This window comes from Magnolia sinica, chromosome 2 (assembly GCF_029962835.1).
Source record: "Magnolia sinica isolate HGM2019 chromosome 2, MsV1, whole genome shotgun sequence".
NCBI lineage: Eukaryota > Viridiplantae > Streptophyta > Magnoliopsida > Magnoliales > Magnoliaceae > Magnolia > Magnolia sinica.
Window position 1 is genome coordinate 590,622 of NC_080574.1, and position 19,799 is coordinate 610,420.

The 19,799-nt window shown below is 41.5% G+C and overlaps 1 protein-coding gene across 1 annotated transcript; it reads left to right on the forward strand.

Moving 5' to 3' along the window:
- The first annotated feature begins 23 nt into the window (after window positions 1–23).
- Window positions 24–18,562, forward strand: LOC131231019 (NAC transcription factor 29-like). The gene is made up of 4 exons (XM_058227098.1): window positions 24–38; window positions 16,983–17,163; window positions 17,266–17,546; window positions 18,049–18,562. Exons 2-4 carry the CDS (start codon window positions 16,998–17,000, stop codon window positions 18,427–18,429), a joined length of 828 nt encoding a protein of 275 aa, XP_058083081.1. The 5' UTR covers window positions 24–38; window positions 16,983–16,997; the 3' UTR covers window positions 18,430–18,562.
- Window positions 18,563–19,799: the final 1,237 nt, after the last annotated feature.

The window sequence follows — 19,799 nt, forward strand, 5'->3', positions numbered from 1 at the left end:
TAGAAATTTTTTTCTTTTTTTTTTCTTTTTTTCTTTTTTTTTTCATTTCTTTATATTACGCCATAAGTAATTTTAAAATTTTCTTATTAAGGGACTTTCTTAATTACAAAGATTTATTATTTAGGCAATTTCCTATTTTCTCATATCTTAGCTAGTTAGGAATTATATCTTTAGATTCCATAACTTTTATTGCAAATTGTAAGAATTGATTATAAATAAGGTATATCGCCTATGGAATAAGACGAGTTGGAAGATATTCTCTTTTTTGAAATTCTCTTATTTTCTCTATGGTAATTGTTGAGGGGGGATCCCTAGTTCAAGACTAGAGGATTGTTGAGCTTGCTCATAATTTTGCATTCGTGATCTCTAGCATTTGGCTAGAGGATTGTTGGGTCTTTTCCCGCAATCTTTCTTCTCTTTCTTTTCTTTTTTCAAAGAATTGATTTCATTCATGAGAGAAGATGTACATGTATATTTGGAGGGCCACACAAAAAGGCAAAGGCCCCCCACCCTGAAGTGAACCTAAGTATCCACAAATGGACAGAAAAGAACTACTCGCCGGCGCAGCAATCAGCGGGGCCCTAGAAAAGCAAAAAAAGAAAGGACTAAGGGGCTCTCAGGTAGCCCAGACTTACTCTATCCAAGAAAAGCAGCCCTTTTGTGGGGGTAGGAAGGGAAGCAAAAGTGTCATAAGAGATGTTGGCTTAAGAAGCGCTGCCTCACCTGGCTAGGTCGTCTACCACAACATTCACCTCCCTTGGGGTATGGGACCACACTGGACATGCATTCTTGGATAGGATCGCCACAATTGATTTGGAATTGTACGCCACTTCAATCTTAGAGAAGCCTAGCTCAGCGCATATGACCAACCCATCCCAAATCGCACGAATTTCGGCACGGGAGCTGAATCCTGTGCCGTAGCCTGAAGAGAAACCAAAGAGGAAACAACCCTCAGCACATCTTCCAATGCCCCCACCACCCGAAGGGCCTGGGTTCCCCAACGCCGAGCCATCAACGTTGATTTTGATCCAGCCCCTCTGGGGTCTGATCCATTTCACAACACCGGGGGGGGGGGGGGGGGTGTTCGGTCTTGGAGTCAGCCTGTCAATGCAAAGGTCCGCAAGGGAGGAGGCTAGGTGCTGAGGCAACGATCTCGGGAAGGGGATCAATGGCTAACTCTCTCAATCCAGCGGTGAACCTGCATGATGACCCTGTACGCGCTAAAAATAGAGTTATCGAAGAAAGCTCTGTTCCTTTCCAACCATATCTCTCAGAATATGAAGGAAGGCATGAGAGCGCGCATGCTATGAAGACGGTTCCCAGAGTGTGGAATGGTTCACTATTGGCTGGCCCTGAAAAATGCTGAGGATTGGGCCAAAGAGTGCACACCAAAAAAGGGGTGAAAATGATCTCAAATGTGGACCGCAGAAGTGCCCGCCAAGAACAAGTGGTCGATAGTTTCCGAGTCGGGCCAGAGAGGTGTGGGGCAGCAAATGCACTTGGACGCCAAATGGACACCCTTAGCTTGGATCCTACCATCAACCGGGACCGCTCTTTGAATAATCTTCCAGTTGAAATGAGAGAGTTTTGCTGGAATCCCCAGGTGCCACACCCATTTGGACCAAGCCACATTCAAACCCACCTGTCTCACAATATTCTAAGTAGATCTGACTTGGAATTCGCCAGAATAGGAGGGAGCCCAGATACGTTTGTTCGCCACGGTAGAGGTGCAGCAGCCTTCCTCTGAAATGTGGTCCACTACCACCTTGGGGAGAATGGCGCGCGCAGTGGATGGGTTAATCCAACCGTGGGGTCCAATGAGCTCCCGGACCCAGGTAAGATGAGAAGGGGGAGGAGGCTGGGCCCATTCTGATAGAGGAGCAATCCTAGCCCAGTTGTCTGTCTAGAAGTTCAGGTTACCTTGGGTAATGATCCAGCAAGATCTGGACTGCACTTCCGGAATAAAACTGCAAACCCGCTTCCAGAAAGGGGATGCGTGAGGGGATAAACTAGTTCCACTATGAGCAAGGAGGTCGTCTCTGTATTTAGTTTTGATGAATTTTACCCAACAGTTGTGGTCTCCCCTACAGCAAACTGTCCAGGCCAGTTTCATCTTGAATGCATCCATGACATGGGCCAATTTCTTGATGCCGAGGCCCCTTTTGTCTTCGGGGCGAGCAATTTGATCCCATTTCGACTAGTGACAATGCATGTCGTCCCCATCCTATCCCAAAAAAATAATTTGCTCAGGCCCTGCCAAGATCCCCGAGGAGCGACAGGGGGATGTGAGCTGCAGCCATGACGTGAACTGGGATGCTCTGCAGCACATGAATGATGAGGGTGGCACGGCCAACCTGCGATAGAATCTTAGCCTTCCAACCTAATATACGGTGTTGGAATTTTTCAATGAGAGGTTTGAAGTATCTCCTTAAAGAACGCCCTTTGTAGATCGGACCTCGTAGATAGGTGAATGGTATTGAACCCCATTTGAAACCGAGCGTGGATTGTGCAGCTATGGCCCTGGCTTCTGATTGAGATGTTGAAAGGATGAAGAAACTCTTCGTGGGGCTGATTTTCTAGCCGAAAGCAGATTGGAAATGCTGGAGGAATGCTGCGATTTTTTTTTTACGTTACCCGTCCACCATTCGCTAGCAGCAGCGTGTCATCAGTAAACAGCTGATGGGAGATGAGATGGCATGATCTACGTGTGGAATATGGGATGCAACCCCCATTAATGAAAAGTTGCTGAAAGCCTCTACTGAGAACCTCTACCGCAAGAATAAACAACCCTGGAGAAATCGGGTCACCCTGGTGGAGGCCTCTCGAAGAACGGAAGAAACCTCCCAGTTCGTCGTTGATTAGAATAGAGAACTACGAGTTGGCCCAACATTTTTCAGCCAAGCTAATCCAACTAGGCCCGAAGCCGAAGCGCTGCAGGACTGATATGAGGAATTTCCAGTCTAATCTATCGTAAGCTTTCTCCATATCAAGCTTGATGAGAATGTTGCCCCCTCTCACTTTCCAGTCCAATCTGTCATAAGCCGAAGCCTTGTAGGACTGATATGAGGAATTTCCAGTCTTTCTTCTCTTATTGATCTATTTGCTTCCCCTTCTGGGTTTTGCATTAAATTGGTATCAAAGCAAGTTCTACCCTTGGAAAACTTGAAAGAAAGTAATTTTCTCATTTCAATCCAATCTTTCATCTTTCCCCTTCCTCAATCCTTCACCTTCCATTTTCTTGTCTTTCCCTTTTTTCCCTTCCCTAAATCAACCTATTAGTTCAACAATTCCACCACAAACCATATTATTCACCATCTCACCTAAACCATCACTCTATCTCTACTCTAAATTCCTCTAGTAAACAGTCCATATTGTAAGACCTGTATCCTAGCCTGTACCTTTCCATAGGCCTTTGCAGTCCTCCCGGTCAAATTCCGGCGACCTACGATCTGTTATCGACGTTTGCGCGCGACCCTAAGTCATATCCCATAATCCAGAGTCGGCTCAACCCGAGACTTGTACCCTAACGACAGCGCCGTCGCCGCGGTTCTAATGCCGCATCTCGCGCGCCGATGCGATACTCGGGCCAGGAGATGTGGGCCCGCGTTCAGTTCGAGGAAAACACTGCGCATTGCAAATACCAAGGAAATCTCTACGACACATCATCTCAATCCATCAATCAAGTACACATCACACCCTATCACTGACCCATCCCTCTCTCACCCACAAGTTAACAACACCCATACCTATCCCATCCCATTCTTACCAAAAAGTAAAGGCAACCTATACATTCCCATGTCATATCCCTTACACCACTCCTCTCTCTCTCTCATTTCTCATTTTCATTCCAAGCAAATCCCATGAGTCCAACATTCAAGCTCTCCATGAGAGAGCTAGTGTGGCCCACCTTCCTACTTCCCATCTCCACCGTTGAAATGCATCCCTCGGAGCTCTAGGTGCATTGATGGAAGAAGAGGTCCAAGAAGATCAAAGGTGGGTGACTTTATGTTTTGATTTTGTGATTTAAGGGGCCCACTTATGGTGGGACCCACATTGATGTATGCATTGTATAGAGGGGTCCATAGTGGCAGGGTCCCTTCGCTATTCCGATCTCTCTCTCTCTCTGTCTCTCTCTTTACCTTTTGTTATGGTGTTGATGATGGTGAGATGTGGCCCACCTGATGTGTGGGTGGCCCACCTGATCCAGTTGGTGGAGCCCACATCACTGTCCATGGCAGGATAGGCCCAGTTGAAGGGAAATCACAAACATCAGCTTGATCTTTGGAGTGGGATGGCCCACCCGCGTGGACCCCACTTTGATGTATGAAGTATATCCCCACCTCCTTTTTAGATCATGTAGGGCTGCCTGTTGGGCAGATCCAACGGCTAGGGAAAAAAAAAAGAAGATCACCGCCAGCAGGCTTGTTTGATAGGGGTTTCAATACCCGCTTGATCAGGTTGGCCTACTCACGTGGATCCACCATACACGTGGGGCCTAGTGTGATGTACCTAAAAATTCAGACCGTCCCGGTCATGTAGAGCCCACCTTAATCCACACCGTCCATCACTTAGGACGGTGGGCCACTTGATGTATGTATTTCGTCCAGCCGTCCATCACTGGACGCTGGACGCTGTAGTTCAGCCAATCAAAAAACAATGTATATATAAAATAAAATAAAATAAAATAATAACTTATACTAATATGCATATATTATATATATCTAATATGTATCAAGTGGGATGGCCCACCACGTGGGACCCACCTTAATGAATATATATGTATAAGATACATATACCTGGGCTGTCCATCTACTGGACGGCCAGTTATGGCTAGCAATGGCCAGCAGCTACTTAGCTGTTGGCTGACGTCATCAGGTCCTGTGGGACCCACCTTGATGGATGTGTCTTGAATCCCCACCATGCATCTATTTTGACGGTGACCAGCAGCCACTGCTCGTAGCTGCTGCAAATGCAGTAATAGCTGGGGGTCCACCGTGATGCATGTAGTCCTTCAAGCCGTCCAATTGTTTTGCCAGCATGGGACCCACTTTCAATGTATGTGTTGTATACCAGCACCGTCCATCTGAACGGTGCCATGTGAGTCCAACCGTAATGTATCTGTTAATCCACACTGTCGGTTTGACGGTGGACTCCATCCATGTGGGATGCACCTTGATGCATGTTTAGATCCACGTGGGTGGACTACCATGATGTATGTATTTTACATCCACACCGTTCATCTGTTTCACATTCACACCGTCCATCCACACAATGACCGGCTATCAGGTGGACCACATTGCAAAATTAGTGGAGATTGAACATCCACCATTGAAACTGTTTGGGATCACAGAAGGTTTGGATCAATATGAAATTGTCTTTCCTTTCAATTCAGGCCTTGGTGGCCTTATGAACAGATTGGTTGGAAAATAAATGTTTTGGTGGGCCCTATGAATTTTAACTGTGGAAATCATTATCTCCACTTCTAGTTATTGTATGGTCCAGATGATCCTTTAATATGATTTATCTTTTTGGGAGGTATGAGGCCCACCTTGATGTATATAAGGCCCGCTGGTGCAGCCCACATGACACGGCCCATTGCAATGTATATATGGCCCATGCGATGCGGCCCACTTGATGTACATGAGGCCTAGGTGATGCGACCCATTATGATGTATTTGAAACCCATGGGATGTGGCCCACTGTGATGTATTTAGCTTATTATGATGTATTCGTGGCCTAAGGGCAAGGCCCATTGTGATATGTATTAGGCCCATGATGTGTGGCCCACTTGATGTATTCGAGGCCCAGGTACGTGGCCCATTTGATGTATATGAGACCCATGTGCAGGGCCCGCATGCTGTATATTTGAGGCCCATGTGCAGGGCCCACCTGTCGTGCATATGAGACCCATTAATGCGGTCCACTTGATGTATATTGAGGCCTATGGGTTGAAGCCCATTATGATGTATTTGAGGACCATAGGTCGTGGCCATGGTGATGTATATTAGGCCCGTGTATTCGGCCCATTGTGATGTATATTAGACCCTTGTATGAGGCTGTGAGCCCACTGTATGCTTGGACCTATGTGGGCCACTCCTTTAGAGCAATGTTGGTTGAATGTCTACGTTGATGGGCAATGGTGGTTAAATGTCCACATTGTGACCTTCCCTTAGGCCGATTGATTTCGATTGTCGTGATCGATTGTTGATTCCAATTGACGTGACCGATTTGTCGATTCTGATTATCGATCAATTCTGATTGTCGTGACCGATTGCTAATTCCGATTGACGTAGTCAATTTGCCAATTCTGATTATCGATCGATTTTGATTGTCGTGACCGATTGCTAATTTCGATTGACGTGATCGATTTGTCGATTCTGATTATCGATCGATTCTGATTGTCATGACCGATTGCTAATTCTGATTAACGTGATCGATTTGTCGATTCTGATTATCAATCGATTCCGATTGTCGTTACCGATTGCCGATTCCAATTGACGTGACCGATTTGCTGATTCTGATTATTGATCAATTCTGATTGTTGTAACCGATTGCTAAGTCCGATTAACGTGACTGATTTACCGATTTTGATTATCGATCGATTCCGATTGTCGTGACCGATTGTTGATTCTGATTGATGTGACCGATTTGCCGATTCTGATTATCGATCGATTCCGATTGTCCTGACCGATTGCCGATTTCGATTGACGTGACCGATTTACCGATTGTGATTATCGATCGATTCTGATTGTCGTGACCGTTGCCGATTCCGATTGACATGATCGATTTGCCAATTCTGATTATTGATTGATCCTGATTGTCATGGTCGATTTTGATTTGTCGATGTCTATTGTATATGCCGATTCTAATTGTCGAGACCAAGTATCAAGGCCGATTCCGATTTGCCGAGGCCGATTGTATAGGCCGATTTCGATTGTCGAGGCCGATTCCGAGTGTCGATTTCGATTGTTGAGGCCGATTTCGATTACCAAGGCCAATTGTCGAGACCTATATGGTATATATGCGACCCGTAGTTGAGACCCATTGTGATATGTAATATGATGAATAGGAGGTCTATGTGATAGGGCCCATTGTGAAGTATTTGAGGCCCATGGGCAAGGCCCATTGTGATGTATTCGTGGTTTATGGGTAAGGCCTATTGTGATATGTATTAGGCCCATGATGCATGACCCATTTGATGTATTCGAGACCTATGTGTAGGGCCCACATGTCATGTATTTGAGGCCCATGAGCAAGACCCACATGTTGTGTATATGTGGCCCTTGAGTAAGGCCCATTGTGTTGTATATTAGGCCTTTGTGTGAGGCCGTGAGCCCATTATATGTTTGGCTCTATGTGGGTCATTTCTTGGGGGCAATGTTGGTTAAATGTCCACATTGTCGAGGTCGATTGTTGATGCCAGTTATTGATACCGATTACGAGTATGTGACAGCATAACATCATGATACATGCTCATATGCATCATTTGCATATTTGTTATGAGATGTGGTTGACCATTACATATGTCATTGGGCAGGTTGTTATAAGACTCCCTGATAGGTGGAGGTTATCTCACATGAGCTCACGGTATGCGCAGGATTGATGCATGCTGGATTGTATGACTCATGTACCTTGCATTGTGTGTTGTGATTATAGTACACCCTAGTGACGTCAGGGCCGTAGCCTCCACAGGCATATCGTGGATGGCCAGATAAGACATCAAAAATCTGTTATTAGCATCGGGCTGCCATAGATGGCCTTGGGTAAAAATTTCTAAACCCTCTTGGTACCAAAAGACGCCCCAATGTCGAGACCAAGTGGATATATATGAGCGCATGAGGGCCGTATACCAGTAGGCCGCGTCTTCCACTATGTCGTGGTCAGTTGGGAGGGGGTGTGGCTTTACCTGCCTAAGGGAATAGGCATAGCTAGGCTGAGTCTAACTAGCTCTTAAATGGGTCCACTATCGACGAACCAGGTAGGCATTAGTATACTGCTGGCAGGCGGGTAGTGAGGTATTTTTCACTCGCTGGGCTACGCGGCCTGCAGGGGCGGTAGACAGTTTGAAGTGTACTAGACCCCGGTGATGATCTCAGAGATATACAGTACTGATTGAGTTGGAGTTGCATACTCATTCATTCATTCATTCACTATCCACTCGGGCTGGTGGTGCGCAACTATTTGTTACGTGTGCCTTCGCAATGACTAGGATTTCGGTTGGGGCGTGCGACTAACCTGAGATGAGGAGTTTACCATATTGAGTCTGACTATCCAAATTTAGGTATGGGACTGGTTTGGATAAAAGTCCCTTGTGATGGACCCCATAGCCCCCATAACCTGCGATACTATGTACTATCATCCCGACTTCACACTCTAGCATGGTCATTCCATTCGCACTGCATATCGCATTACATCCGCAGCATATAACATTTTGGGTTACTATGCTTCTGCATTTATACAGCCTAGATACGACTGACGGTATTCGTGGACTCATTAGGATTTGCATATTGCATTGCATCATCGGCATTTGATGTTTAGCTTATTGTTTCCGCATTGCATAGCTGATCTACATTGCTTCATTAGTATATGATATTATTTTTACTATATTTCTGCATCGTATAGCCTGGATAAGGTTGATGGAATTTATGAGCCTATCAATATATTTTCACATTACTCTGATATTATATGAATTATGAGCTTGTCAGTATTTCCGCTTACTCTATTATCGTATGATTCATAATCTTGACAATATTTCTGACATTGTATGATTATAGCATTGTATTGAATACTTGGCACTAACCTCGTGCACACACTTACACCACCCTCTAAGCTTTCCATAAGCTTATGCACAATAGATGCGTGCATGTGATGATAGGTTGCAGCAGCATGGAGCTTAGAGCATGTAACTGACTTCTGGAGCTTTGATTTCGATATATGTATTTCCCGTTCAGCATTGTATTCAAATGTTTATATTAGTGGATATGTGATGATGATGTAGTCTTTGTGATTTGGGTATACTTGTGGTTATGCTTATTACGAGTTAAATGTACAAAAAAAAAAAAAAATTCTCCTTGTAGGATCCCAGGATCGAAATCTGGTGTATGAACGCTAGGAGCCGAAAATGGGATATTACGGAGGCTGTCGACACCGGGTTCGGTGATCGAGATTCCTATGAATCCGATTTCCGAGTTTGGGGCGTGACACATACCCTATCCTAATGAGAGAGAGAGAGAGAGAGAGAGAGAGAGAGAGAGAGAGAGAGAGAGAGAAAAGAAAAAAGAGAAAAAAAGGAAGAGAGAAAAAAACATTCCCGCATGCTTTGTGAAAGCCTATTGTCTTATGCTCACTAGCAGAGAGATGATTTACAATCCTGGGATGGCTACGCAACCTCAAGATGGGACTGTTGCAACCTTGCAATAAGTGGTTGATTTGATCACGAAACGAATGAATGATCTAGAGATCTGTTCCACGGTTAGAATGAATGCTTTGAAAGAGCATATTACTGTTCTCGAAAATGCAAATGGGGGAATCAATTCAGACTGCCAAACCTCTATAGATGGCCTTTACACATTAAAGACCTTGGTCCCTTAAAATACTTTCTAGGCATTGAGGTGGCTTGCTCATCTAAGGGACTTTTCTTAAGCCAACAAGGTATGCTATTGACATCCTTAAAGATAGTGATCATCTTGGAGATCGACATGCCTCATTTCCCATGGAACAAAATTTACGACTCAAAGACGAATATGGTGATCTTATTCCGAACCCTATTACATAACGGCGGCTTGTTGGACATCTCATTTATTTAACAATTTTCAAACTACATGTTGTTTATTTGATCAACATACTTAGCCAATTCATACACAAGCCGCGCCAACCTCATTATGATGCAACCATTTGAGTTTTATGATATCTCAAGTCCTCTCTTAGCAAATGGATTTTTTTTATCCTCCGATAGCTCTTTTCAACTCTCTGCTTAGTTATTTTATGATTAGGTAAGTTGTCCACAAATACAACGTTCTACTACAGGATTTTCACTTTGCTCGCCACAATCCCCTCTCTTAAAAAAACAGATTATTATTTCTCGCTCATCTGTTGGGGCTGAATATCGGGCCATGACCAATGTTACTTGTAAACTTGTTTGGCTCAAATCCCTTCTTCATGAACTTGAGGTTTCTCATTCCCAACCAATGATCCTACATTGTGAAATTCAAGCCGCTCTTCACATTGCCAATAATTTCATTTTCCACGAACGCACGGAGCACATAGAGATTGATTGTCACATCGTTTGGAAAAAAAAAAAACCTATATCCTTTGACTTGCTCCACACATGCTATGTATCAACTTCAACTTGCAGATGTCTTTATCAAAGCATTTGGGTAGGATCATTTCCTCCTCCTTATTGACAAGTTGGGCGTTGTAGATCTATACGCCCCAACTTGAGGGGGAGAATTAGGTCACAATATATATATTTTCTAGTTGTAATTTTTTTTTTCTTATTTGGTTTTCTATTTTTCTTTGAATTAAGATTTGATCGAGGGATATGATTTTATTTTGTTCTCTATAAAATTCACTATATCCTGTAAAATATATAATAGAGACAATCAATCAATACTATTCTTTGAAATTTTTTACTGTCTTACTTAGTGAATTTTTATCCAATTTGAGTTAGAAAGTTTTTCAAATTCTCTTTCTTAGATATTGTTAAATGCAATCGCATATCGCATATGCGATATGTGATCGCATATGCGCATATGTGATCGCATATCGTATATGCGTATACTGTTGATCAAATCGCATATGCCATGATGGCATATGCGATCCTGGCAAGTATGCCATGACATACTTTTATATGCGATCAATATGCGATCGCATATACGAGTATGCGATCGCATATTTCCCAGTAGCCAAGAGCAAAAGATTTTTATTTTTTCAAATTGGAGAACTTTTGCCTATAAATAGGCACTCATATCCCCTCTATTTTCACTATTCTTTACTCTAAAGCTCTAAATCTCTTACTCTTTCTCTCTTACACTTCTTTCTTTCTTACTCTATTCTCTCTACAATTATTTCAATTATGTTTATTTTTTGTATTTTATTAGTTGTGTTTACTTTTTGTAAATTAAGTTGTAAGTTATAACTTGTAAGTTATTTCAAGATATTCATTTATCATTAAAATTTCTTTCTTCAAAGTTTATAATAATTAGCTATCTTTTAATGTAGCTGGTTGATTGTTTTGTTAAAATTTATATAATATAATATAAGTAATTAAATATATCACTTAATGAAACACTCAAAATATGATGAAATAAGTAAAATAACCCAATCCAATCAAGTGTACTAATTAGACGAGTTTTCCCCCCTTTTTTCTTTTCAAAATTTTTAGATTTAAAAAAAAAAAAATGCCATGGCATAGGCGATTGCGCAAGCATAAATGTGAATAGCATATGCTGATAGCATGCAATCGTATATGCGATTTGACAACATTGTACACCTCTATGAAATGCTTTTATAATCGAATATTTGATAATATTTAGACTTGGCCTATTAACACGCCACAAAATTTCATACTTGGTTATTTCGATAGCTGAACTTAATTTAGTAGGCTCAGGAGGTTAGTCATTTCTTCCAACCAAGTTTAAGTCCATACACCTAATGTAATTTTCAATGCCTCTTTTTATCAGGAAGTCGATGCCAATTAGTAAAGGAATATTGTTCCGTTGATAGATGGCTAATCCGCGTGTGTTACAAAAAAGAAAAAGAAAAAAAGAAGATAGCTAATCCAATATTCATAAATATGACAGAAAGGTGTAAAACTCATATTAAAAAAAGGAATTACATTAAGCATGAACAAAAAATACTTTGTCATACCAAATCTTTATCTAATCAATGAGACAATCAACTAAATCAACGAGAATAATGAGCCTAAACGTCAAGCTCGGGTGTAAAACTTCATGCATCATTACAACCCCTTTGGCTCAAGGTTGCAACATGCAAGTGCATTGGTTGATAAGAAAGCACTCGCATCAATTATATACTTGGTATATATTAAACCCAGATTAAATTGTCCAGATTGTTGTAAGTCAGTACCATATGACTCATCATTCAAGGTTGACATTAATTAAAATGTTATAATCTATAATTAATTAGCATTTGTTTGTTGAATTTGAATCATTGATTGCATTTCACTTCAACGGCATATAAGAATCACCCAATTAAAATATCAAATTAACTGATTCTGAGTTTGAGAGCCCATGTAAATTGGCACCCACGATTTGTACCCCATTTTGAATTTCTTAGTACTTGTGCATCAATCATCACGCCCTGTCAAAGTAGTGGAAAAAAAGGTATTGATGATCTCTTCAAGGGAGGCATTTTATTTAGGAATAAATGGCTGGGGTTAGGCTGCAAGCTTGTAAAGTAAGTCGAAGGTTTAAACTGGTGGGCTGGCTGTCTAAGCTTTCAGGCCCGCTTTACATGAGCCACATATTGGATCCACCTTCAAGCTTGCCAATTTGGGTTGAGGTCCACAATCAAAGCTGCTTAGACCCTAGTTGTGGTAGGCCCATCATGGGGTAAACAAGCCCGGCTGGCCTGGTGTGGCGCAGTTGGGCTTTGGACTATAGCTTCAAGAACGATGGGTTGGGCGTGGCTTAGAAGCAAGCCAACCATAGAGGGTCCTACGTAGGCATGCCTATTACTACACGGAGATTGACAGTACCTAAGGTATTCTCCTCTTTGGACAAACGTGTCAGTGGCCATGATTTGCTGCATCCGCACAGTTTTTTCCCATCGCTTGAAATTGGTTATGATAAGATGATCCAAACCATCTGATAGATGGCCTGCAAAGGAACGATAAAAAAACATAGGCCAGATGTCAACTTACAGTGGTAAAAACTTCAATTACCGATATTTCAAATTGTAGGTAGTTGGAAATCCCAGATGGGCCCCAAGCCCACTAGCTGGATATTCGAAATTGAACGTGCACAGTGCACAATGCGTAAGCATTGCATGATAGGGTGACATTGACACGCTGGGAGTTGCATGGGATTTTTAATTATTAAATGTCATCTATATCAACAGCGCCGTCTACACAGTGTATACTTTATATCTATATCTATCTGTGTGTATATTAAATTGTCTGGTACAAGCAGCATCCCGAATACCTTAAAGTGCAATCAAAGTGGGGGTGAGCTCAGGTGGCCCCACCATGATGAAATCGTCACCCTCGTGTTTTCATTTGTTCCCACATGTGTGTGCAATAAAGGTCATGTACCCATGAAATGTGTTAGCATGGTACGATAGTTTTGAGTTTCAATCCAATCCATCCATCGAAACAGTGCCACTATTTGATGCCTAGACCATTAATCAGGTTCATCCACTGGTCAGGTGTAGTTTGCAAAGCAAATGCATGGTTCTGGAAAACCTGGCTAAGTTTCTAACCCATCTATCTTTCCCAATGTTTGATCTCACGTGCTGAGTGGACCATTTTTATTTTTGGAAAAACATGTCTAAGGTTGGAGTAATCCATGAATGGATTGGATCTCAGACCAATGTGCCATGCTAGAAGATGTGTTGTGTGTACATAAGCTTTTTTGCATAATTAAGCATATGAGCTAAGCAAATTAAGTTTTAAGTAGATATATACGGATAGCTTACTGACTAATAAGATTAGCGTTTAGAAAAAAAAAAATTCAAAATATATTAGTATGCAAGTTCATACCTTGCAACTCTTTTATGTACTTGGTTCGGTCCAGTCAGCTTTAGGGTCAATCCAAACCTGACCCAACAACTCATTTGCCAACCCACTGGCCAGAAAACCTTGGCCGACTCTTCCGAAAGATCACCGAAACCACCTGAACCTAGATGGAGGTGGGTTATATTTTAAATTCATTTGTTTGTGAGACGTCACAGATGACTTAAAGCCAAAGTAGATAAGTGATTATAATAAAATTAATTAGAGCGGTGAGTGCTTTGTAAAATAATTGTGTCCACACATGTGGACCCAGAGTAGGTGCGAACATCGTTTCCTCCCCAGTGACGCTGTGTGGGACCCTCAAACCCATTCTAGCTGCTCAGTTTCTTGCCAGATATTTTTCGGCACCGACTCCTGGTGTACATTGTAAATTACAGGAATGTGGCCCAATTGAATTATACTGTAACTGGTTTTTGTTAACCTTTGTTATGTCAACAGTCATTCATTAGTTTTTCATGGCTCTCAGTCAGCTTCTCGGTTGCCTATTTGCCGATTGGATTGATTCATGGTCAATGTAATTTAGCTTTAAAAGTTCCCAAGGGTGGGCTAAAATTGCATTGGACAGTCCAATTGATTAATTTGTAGGCTTCTAATTAGTGGGAGCTTAATTTTGGACCTTGATCAATGCCCCTATCCTAAAAATGGTCCTTCTAAAGGACAGCCCAGAATAATGCCCACATTCACGAAAAGGTTGTAGGTGAAAGGCCAATGAAAGTTAATAAAGTCCCTGTTTCTATAGGATTTTAGCATGCCCATCCCTTTTCTAGGAGAGGAATGACTTTTTCTGCATGATAACTGCCTCTTTTGGTCTATCCTAAAGCTGATTTATGGGCAACCCATACGCAATTAAACCTAAAACCTTTAAATTCATGTGTTATTGCCTATTTGAGTTTTGAAATGGCATGTTTGGAGGATTTTTTCAGCAAATGAATTTGATGAAATGCTGATGCCATGGTAGGCCATACACAAAACTTATGGTTGCATACCATTCCAACTTACCTGAGTTTTGAATTTTCATGTTTTTTAGATTTCATAGCGAACAAGAGGCAGCGTACCTGATGAACGGATCATATCTCATGACGCTTCAACCCATGTGGTCGTGGGCATGCTCTAGGCAATGGCTTCATATATAAAGACAAACTATAGCACATGCTCTGCTAGCCAACTTTTATGGATAGACCTTTCTTGCCCGTCCACATATGGAACACCTTACATGTACAAAAAGGTTGTGCCCACAATAATGCATATCACTCATCAAGAAATCATCGCAATCCAGTCATTGAGTCAGCCAAAAATTGTACATTTGAGTCGTGCCATTTTGGCTTATCCATTGATTTTGAAGTTGTATTCAGCCTGCCAGATGAGTGGATCAGCTAGCTGATTCTGGCATTAGGTAGCCTTTGATGGGGTGGTCTATACCCTGGCTAGGTACAATATGGCACATAACATGGAATGCATTAACGGGAAAGATGCTTGCATAATAAGAAGAGGAGATCATTGTCTTTTTTAAAAAATAACCCTTAAATCTATAAGGATAGAAAATTTTCTAAAAAAGCATCAAATAAAAATGATTTGTTAATGAAAAGTTTATTTACCAAAGTCCTTTTATATGACTGTTGTAAGCCCTAATCCTAAATTGATAATTTTTACTAACTAAATACTTACGATTTTTGAGTGAAATCAAAACTCTTTTTTAAATTTAAGTTATTTCACTTCTCTTCTAATCCTAAAGTACCCTAAAAAAATAAAAATAAATAAATAGTAACTTCTCGGTTAAAATTTTAAATTAACACGTAAAGTGTACTACCTTTAGAAAGCCATTGGGGTCACCATTTTTTTTTTTGGGGGGTTAGCTTGTTAGTACACACCCATGTCAGCACACACACTCCATGTTAGCCAACCCCACTAGGGGTTGATACAAAGACCTCAAGTGTTGAAACGAGGTATCTCCACTCAGTCTGCCAGTTGAGCTATGGATCTGGGTGTAACCATTGGGGTCACTTGACCTTGGTATTGGCAGCCACAGGGAGTTCATCAATTGCTTTCGAAAAACATATCATATCTTGAAACAGTCACAAGATTAGGACTGTCACAAGTAATAGGTCATGCTAAACCCTTGAATTGAATTTTTCATCTTAATTTTTTATTTTTTCCGATCGTAGCCGTCCACGTGATAATCCTTGACTTTGTCCCATATCACAAAGGGGCTGTATGTGAAAGTTAGCATATGCGAGCATTTTTCGTCTTTGAAACTGTCAAATACCGATGGTTATGCACTTACCATACGGTAGATTCAGAGAACTTCCCTGGGATATTCCTTATCCATTCCTCTCGGGTGTATTCGGGAAAGGGTTAGACTCAATTGGTAAGTTGGGCACAATTTAAGAAAATGATGGAGATGCTTCAACCGGACATAAGGTATAGTAGTCCAGCAATTCAGACCGTCCAAATTGCTGACCCAACTGTAGATGGAACATGACCTAAAAATCTCATTGAAAGATAATATCAACCATCTGATTTCTTTCTCTTTGAATTTGGACCAATCTCTATTTACTTTTAACCATCCATTTGATATCCATTATTTAGATGGTTAGGATTTTTTGATTAGTATAATCTTAAAGATGTGTTCTGTTCATAACGTGACCCACAATTTGGGTGATCTGGATAGCTATCAATCAATGCCACGAGTGAGGAAAGATGAGTCACCACCATTTTGAAAGGTTTGAAAAACTAACAGAGGAGTCTGTACTGTTAGGAAATAATAATCTTTCATCATCCAATCAGACTCTTAAAAGTGGAGTCCTTACCCGAATAAAGGCCAAAACAATGGACCAAGATCAAAAAAAAACAAAAAGAGGAAAAGATCCGAGGCCATCCAAATGGTAACCTTAGATTGGTGGGCCCCACCTGCCAATAAGGATCAATTAGTGACGTGGCAGGATAAGAACCACCCAAGTGTTTTATTGAATTCCACGCTTATCATTGTCTTTCCTAGTCATGGATAACGCGTGTCCGCCCACCAAAGGTGCAGAGATTGGATGGTAACTGGAAGGAATCTTCCTAACCATCTACTGCGTCTGCGTCTTCCAATCCTAGGTTTACAAGTCAAAAGGATATGTAAATCCATGGTATTGGCCTACTTCACTAGACGACAAGAAAATGCAAAGATAAAACAGCTTCATCTCTCCTTTCAAACATTTCAATCCCTCTTCTTCTATCTTCTTCTTCCCTTAATTGAGGCTGCATGGAGAGAGTAAACAGCTCTACTCTTCCTCCTGGATTTAGGTTTCATCCAACTGATGAGGAATTAATCATGTTTTATCTCCGAAATCAAGCCAAATCCATGCCTTGCCCTGTATCGATTATCCCAGAAGTTGATATTTACAAATTCGACCCGTGGGATTTACCTGGTTAGTTATTGAATTACATCTATGTTGATATGATTCTTTTTGTTAGCAAATGATTTCAGCCGTCTAATGTTTTCCATTTATTTGATTGTTCGTGGGTCTTAGATAAGGCAGAATTTGGAGAGAATGAGTGGTATTTCTTCAGCCCACGAGATCGGAAATATCCCAATGGTATACGGCCCAACCGAGCAACAGCATCGGGGTATTGGAAAGCGACGGGTACTGATAAAGCCATCTATAGTGGGTCTAAGTACGTTGGAGTGAAGAAAGCTCTGGTGTTTTATAGGGGTCGGCCCCCAAAGGGAGTCAAGACCGACTGGATCATGCATGAATATCGACTCGGCGAGTCAACCTCGGGTCCTAAAAGGATTGATGGGTCTATGCGAGTAAGGCTGGGTTATGGTTAGACCCAAATTTACTATGATTATGATGTCCTTCATTTTCTCTGCAAAACCTTTTCATCTAATTATCTAGAACCTGGGAATGACTGTCTCTTTTTGTGCTCTGCCAAACATCAATCCAGGTTGCTAATATTATTGAATGCTTTGTGGATGGAATCATAGGTTGAAAATAACACTCCTAGAATGATCATAATCATCTGATTGGTTGCCATGGATGGTTAAAAAATAAGAGAAAATGGTTCACAATCCAAATTCAACGGACACATCATATGGTTGAAGTGAACTGATCCGTCTTATATATTTTCAGCCTGTGCTCCATCCACAGCTTGATTGGCTGGCTATGTCTTGCCATCATTTAACGCTGTTTGATAAATGCACACTAGAGTCTATATCCCTCTAAGACTAGGATGCGAATCCTTTCAAAATGCCCTGCTTTATGAAATTGAGTAATATGGCCTTTTGTTAACCGTATATATATTTTTTGCAGCTAGATGAATGGGTCCTCTGTAGGATCTACAGGAAGAGACATGCATCTAGAGTTGTGGAGCAAAAACAAGAGGAGCCAAGCACTGAAAATGTGACATCGATTGCTGTGGATGATAGCGATACACAACCATTAAAATTTCCAAGACCATGTTCGCTGTCTCATTTGTTAGAGTTGGATTACATGTCCCGCCTTTTAGGTGACCATGGATTGAATTGGATGGAGGGAATTGAAATCATGAACACTGCAAGTGGCAGCAGCGAAATGGATAAGACCCAAATGCCAAACACAGCTTATCAATTTGTGGATTCAACTCAATTCCAAGCAAACACGAATACAATGTTGAACCAGCGAAACTACGGCTACCCAATAGTGGAGTTGTAGTGATATAGATGTGATTAGAGAGGGGAATTGGGTTTTAATATAACGCAATGATGACCCTCTTTGCCTGTTTAGCTTGTATAAAGTTACACTTTCTATAGTAATTTGTTTGGTTTTCCATTGGGAATTGATATTATGCATAGCTGCCTTGTCTGAGAAATCAGGTCCGTCTGATCAGCAGTTGGTGTGTCCCTGATCTGAAAAAAGTATATGTGGTACATATATGTTGTCCCTAACATGGAAAGAGGAATTATATGGTCCTCAAGTAACTATATGCAGAATGCAGCATGAGCTCGTATTCAACTTAAAAAAAGGCTTATAATTGGTGGCTAGAATCTAATCATCTACGGTTGTCAATGGGCCGGGCCAAGCCAGACCGTTAGGTTCTTGGTCCAAGCACGCCACGGGCAGCCCATGGGTTCAGATTGGGCTTAAAATTTTAATTCAAACGTAGGGCAACGACCTGATGCATTGGATGTACTGTGCTTTCATGTAATGGTTGCACACGTAGCATATATGACTAGAGGACATGTCATTCGATGGTCGCGGATTCGGTGTATCCGAGGGCCCACCGTGTTTTTATATCATTGCTATCCATCGAGCCCAAAAATGAATCAGATGCAAATCTCAAGTGGACCACGCCATACCATAGGAAACAGTGGTGATTGAATACCACGATTAAAAACTTCTTGAGGACCACTGAAGTTTTAGATCAAGCTCATGTTTGTGGTTTGACCTTATCAACAGGGTGGATGGCAAATAAACATTACAGTGGGCTCTAGTAAGTTTTTAATGTTGGCCATTCAATCACCACTGTTTCCTGTAGTGTGGTTCAGATGAAAGGTCCACCCGAGATTTAGATTTGCTTCATTTTTAGATTCGAGCCCTAAAATAAGCTGGCAAAATGTATGGACGGTGTGGATATAAAATCCATAATCACAGATCCACCTATCCCAGATCCACACAATCCACATCCGTCAGTCCATAAATCACGTGGGATTGCAAAGTCCACTGAAAGAAGTGGGAGGGAATTAATGGGTGGGGCCACGAACAACAGTAAAAAAAGTTTCAAGTGGGAGAACTGAGGAACTGATCTGATGGGCCACCACATTATGAGGGTTATAGCTCATAAAAAAATAAAATAAAAAAGCAATGGAACTAACTCAGCGTGTCTAAAGGAAGAAAGATTTTATTATTTTACCAATTTTCAGACAATAGTATTTGCACGTGGAGTTGATCAGGTTCAATGCATATTGAAAGTTCTGAAACCAAAGTCTTATGTGATCACCCACCCTTCCTTTACAGCTTCCTATCATGCCTTACAATACACTTACATCTCATTATAGTGGATTTGGTGAGGCCCCAACACGGTA

Coding starts and splice junctions, on each gene's coding strand:
- LOC131231019 (XM_058227098.1), top strand. CDS start 16,998: ATGGAGAGAGTAAACAGCTCTACTCTTCCTCCTGGATTTAGGTTTCAT. Junction 17,164..17,265: donor CGACCCGTGGGATTTACCTG/GTTAGTTATTGA, acceptor CGTGGGTCTTAG/ATAAGGCAGAATTTGGAGAG. Junction 17,547..18,048: donor GGATTGATGGGTCTATGCGA/GTAAGGCTGGGT, acceptor TATTTTTTGCAG/CTAGATGAATGGGTCCTCTG.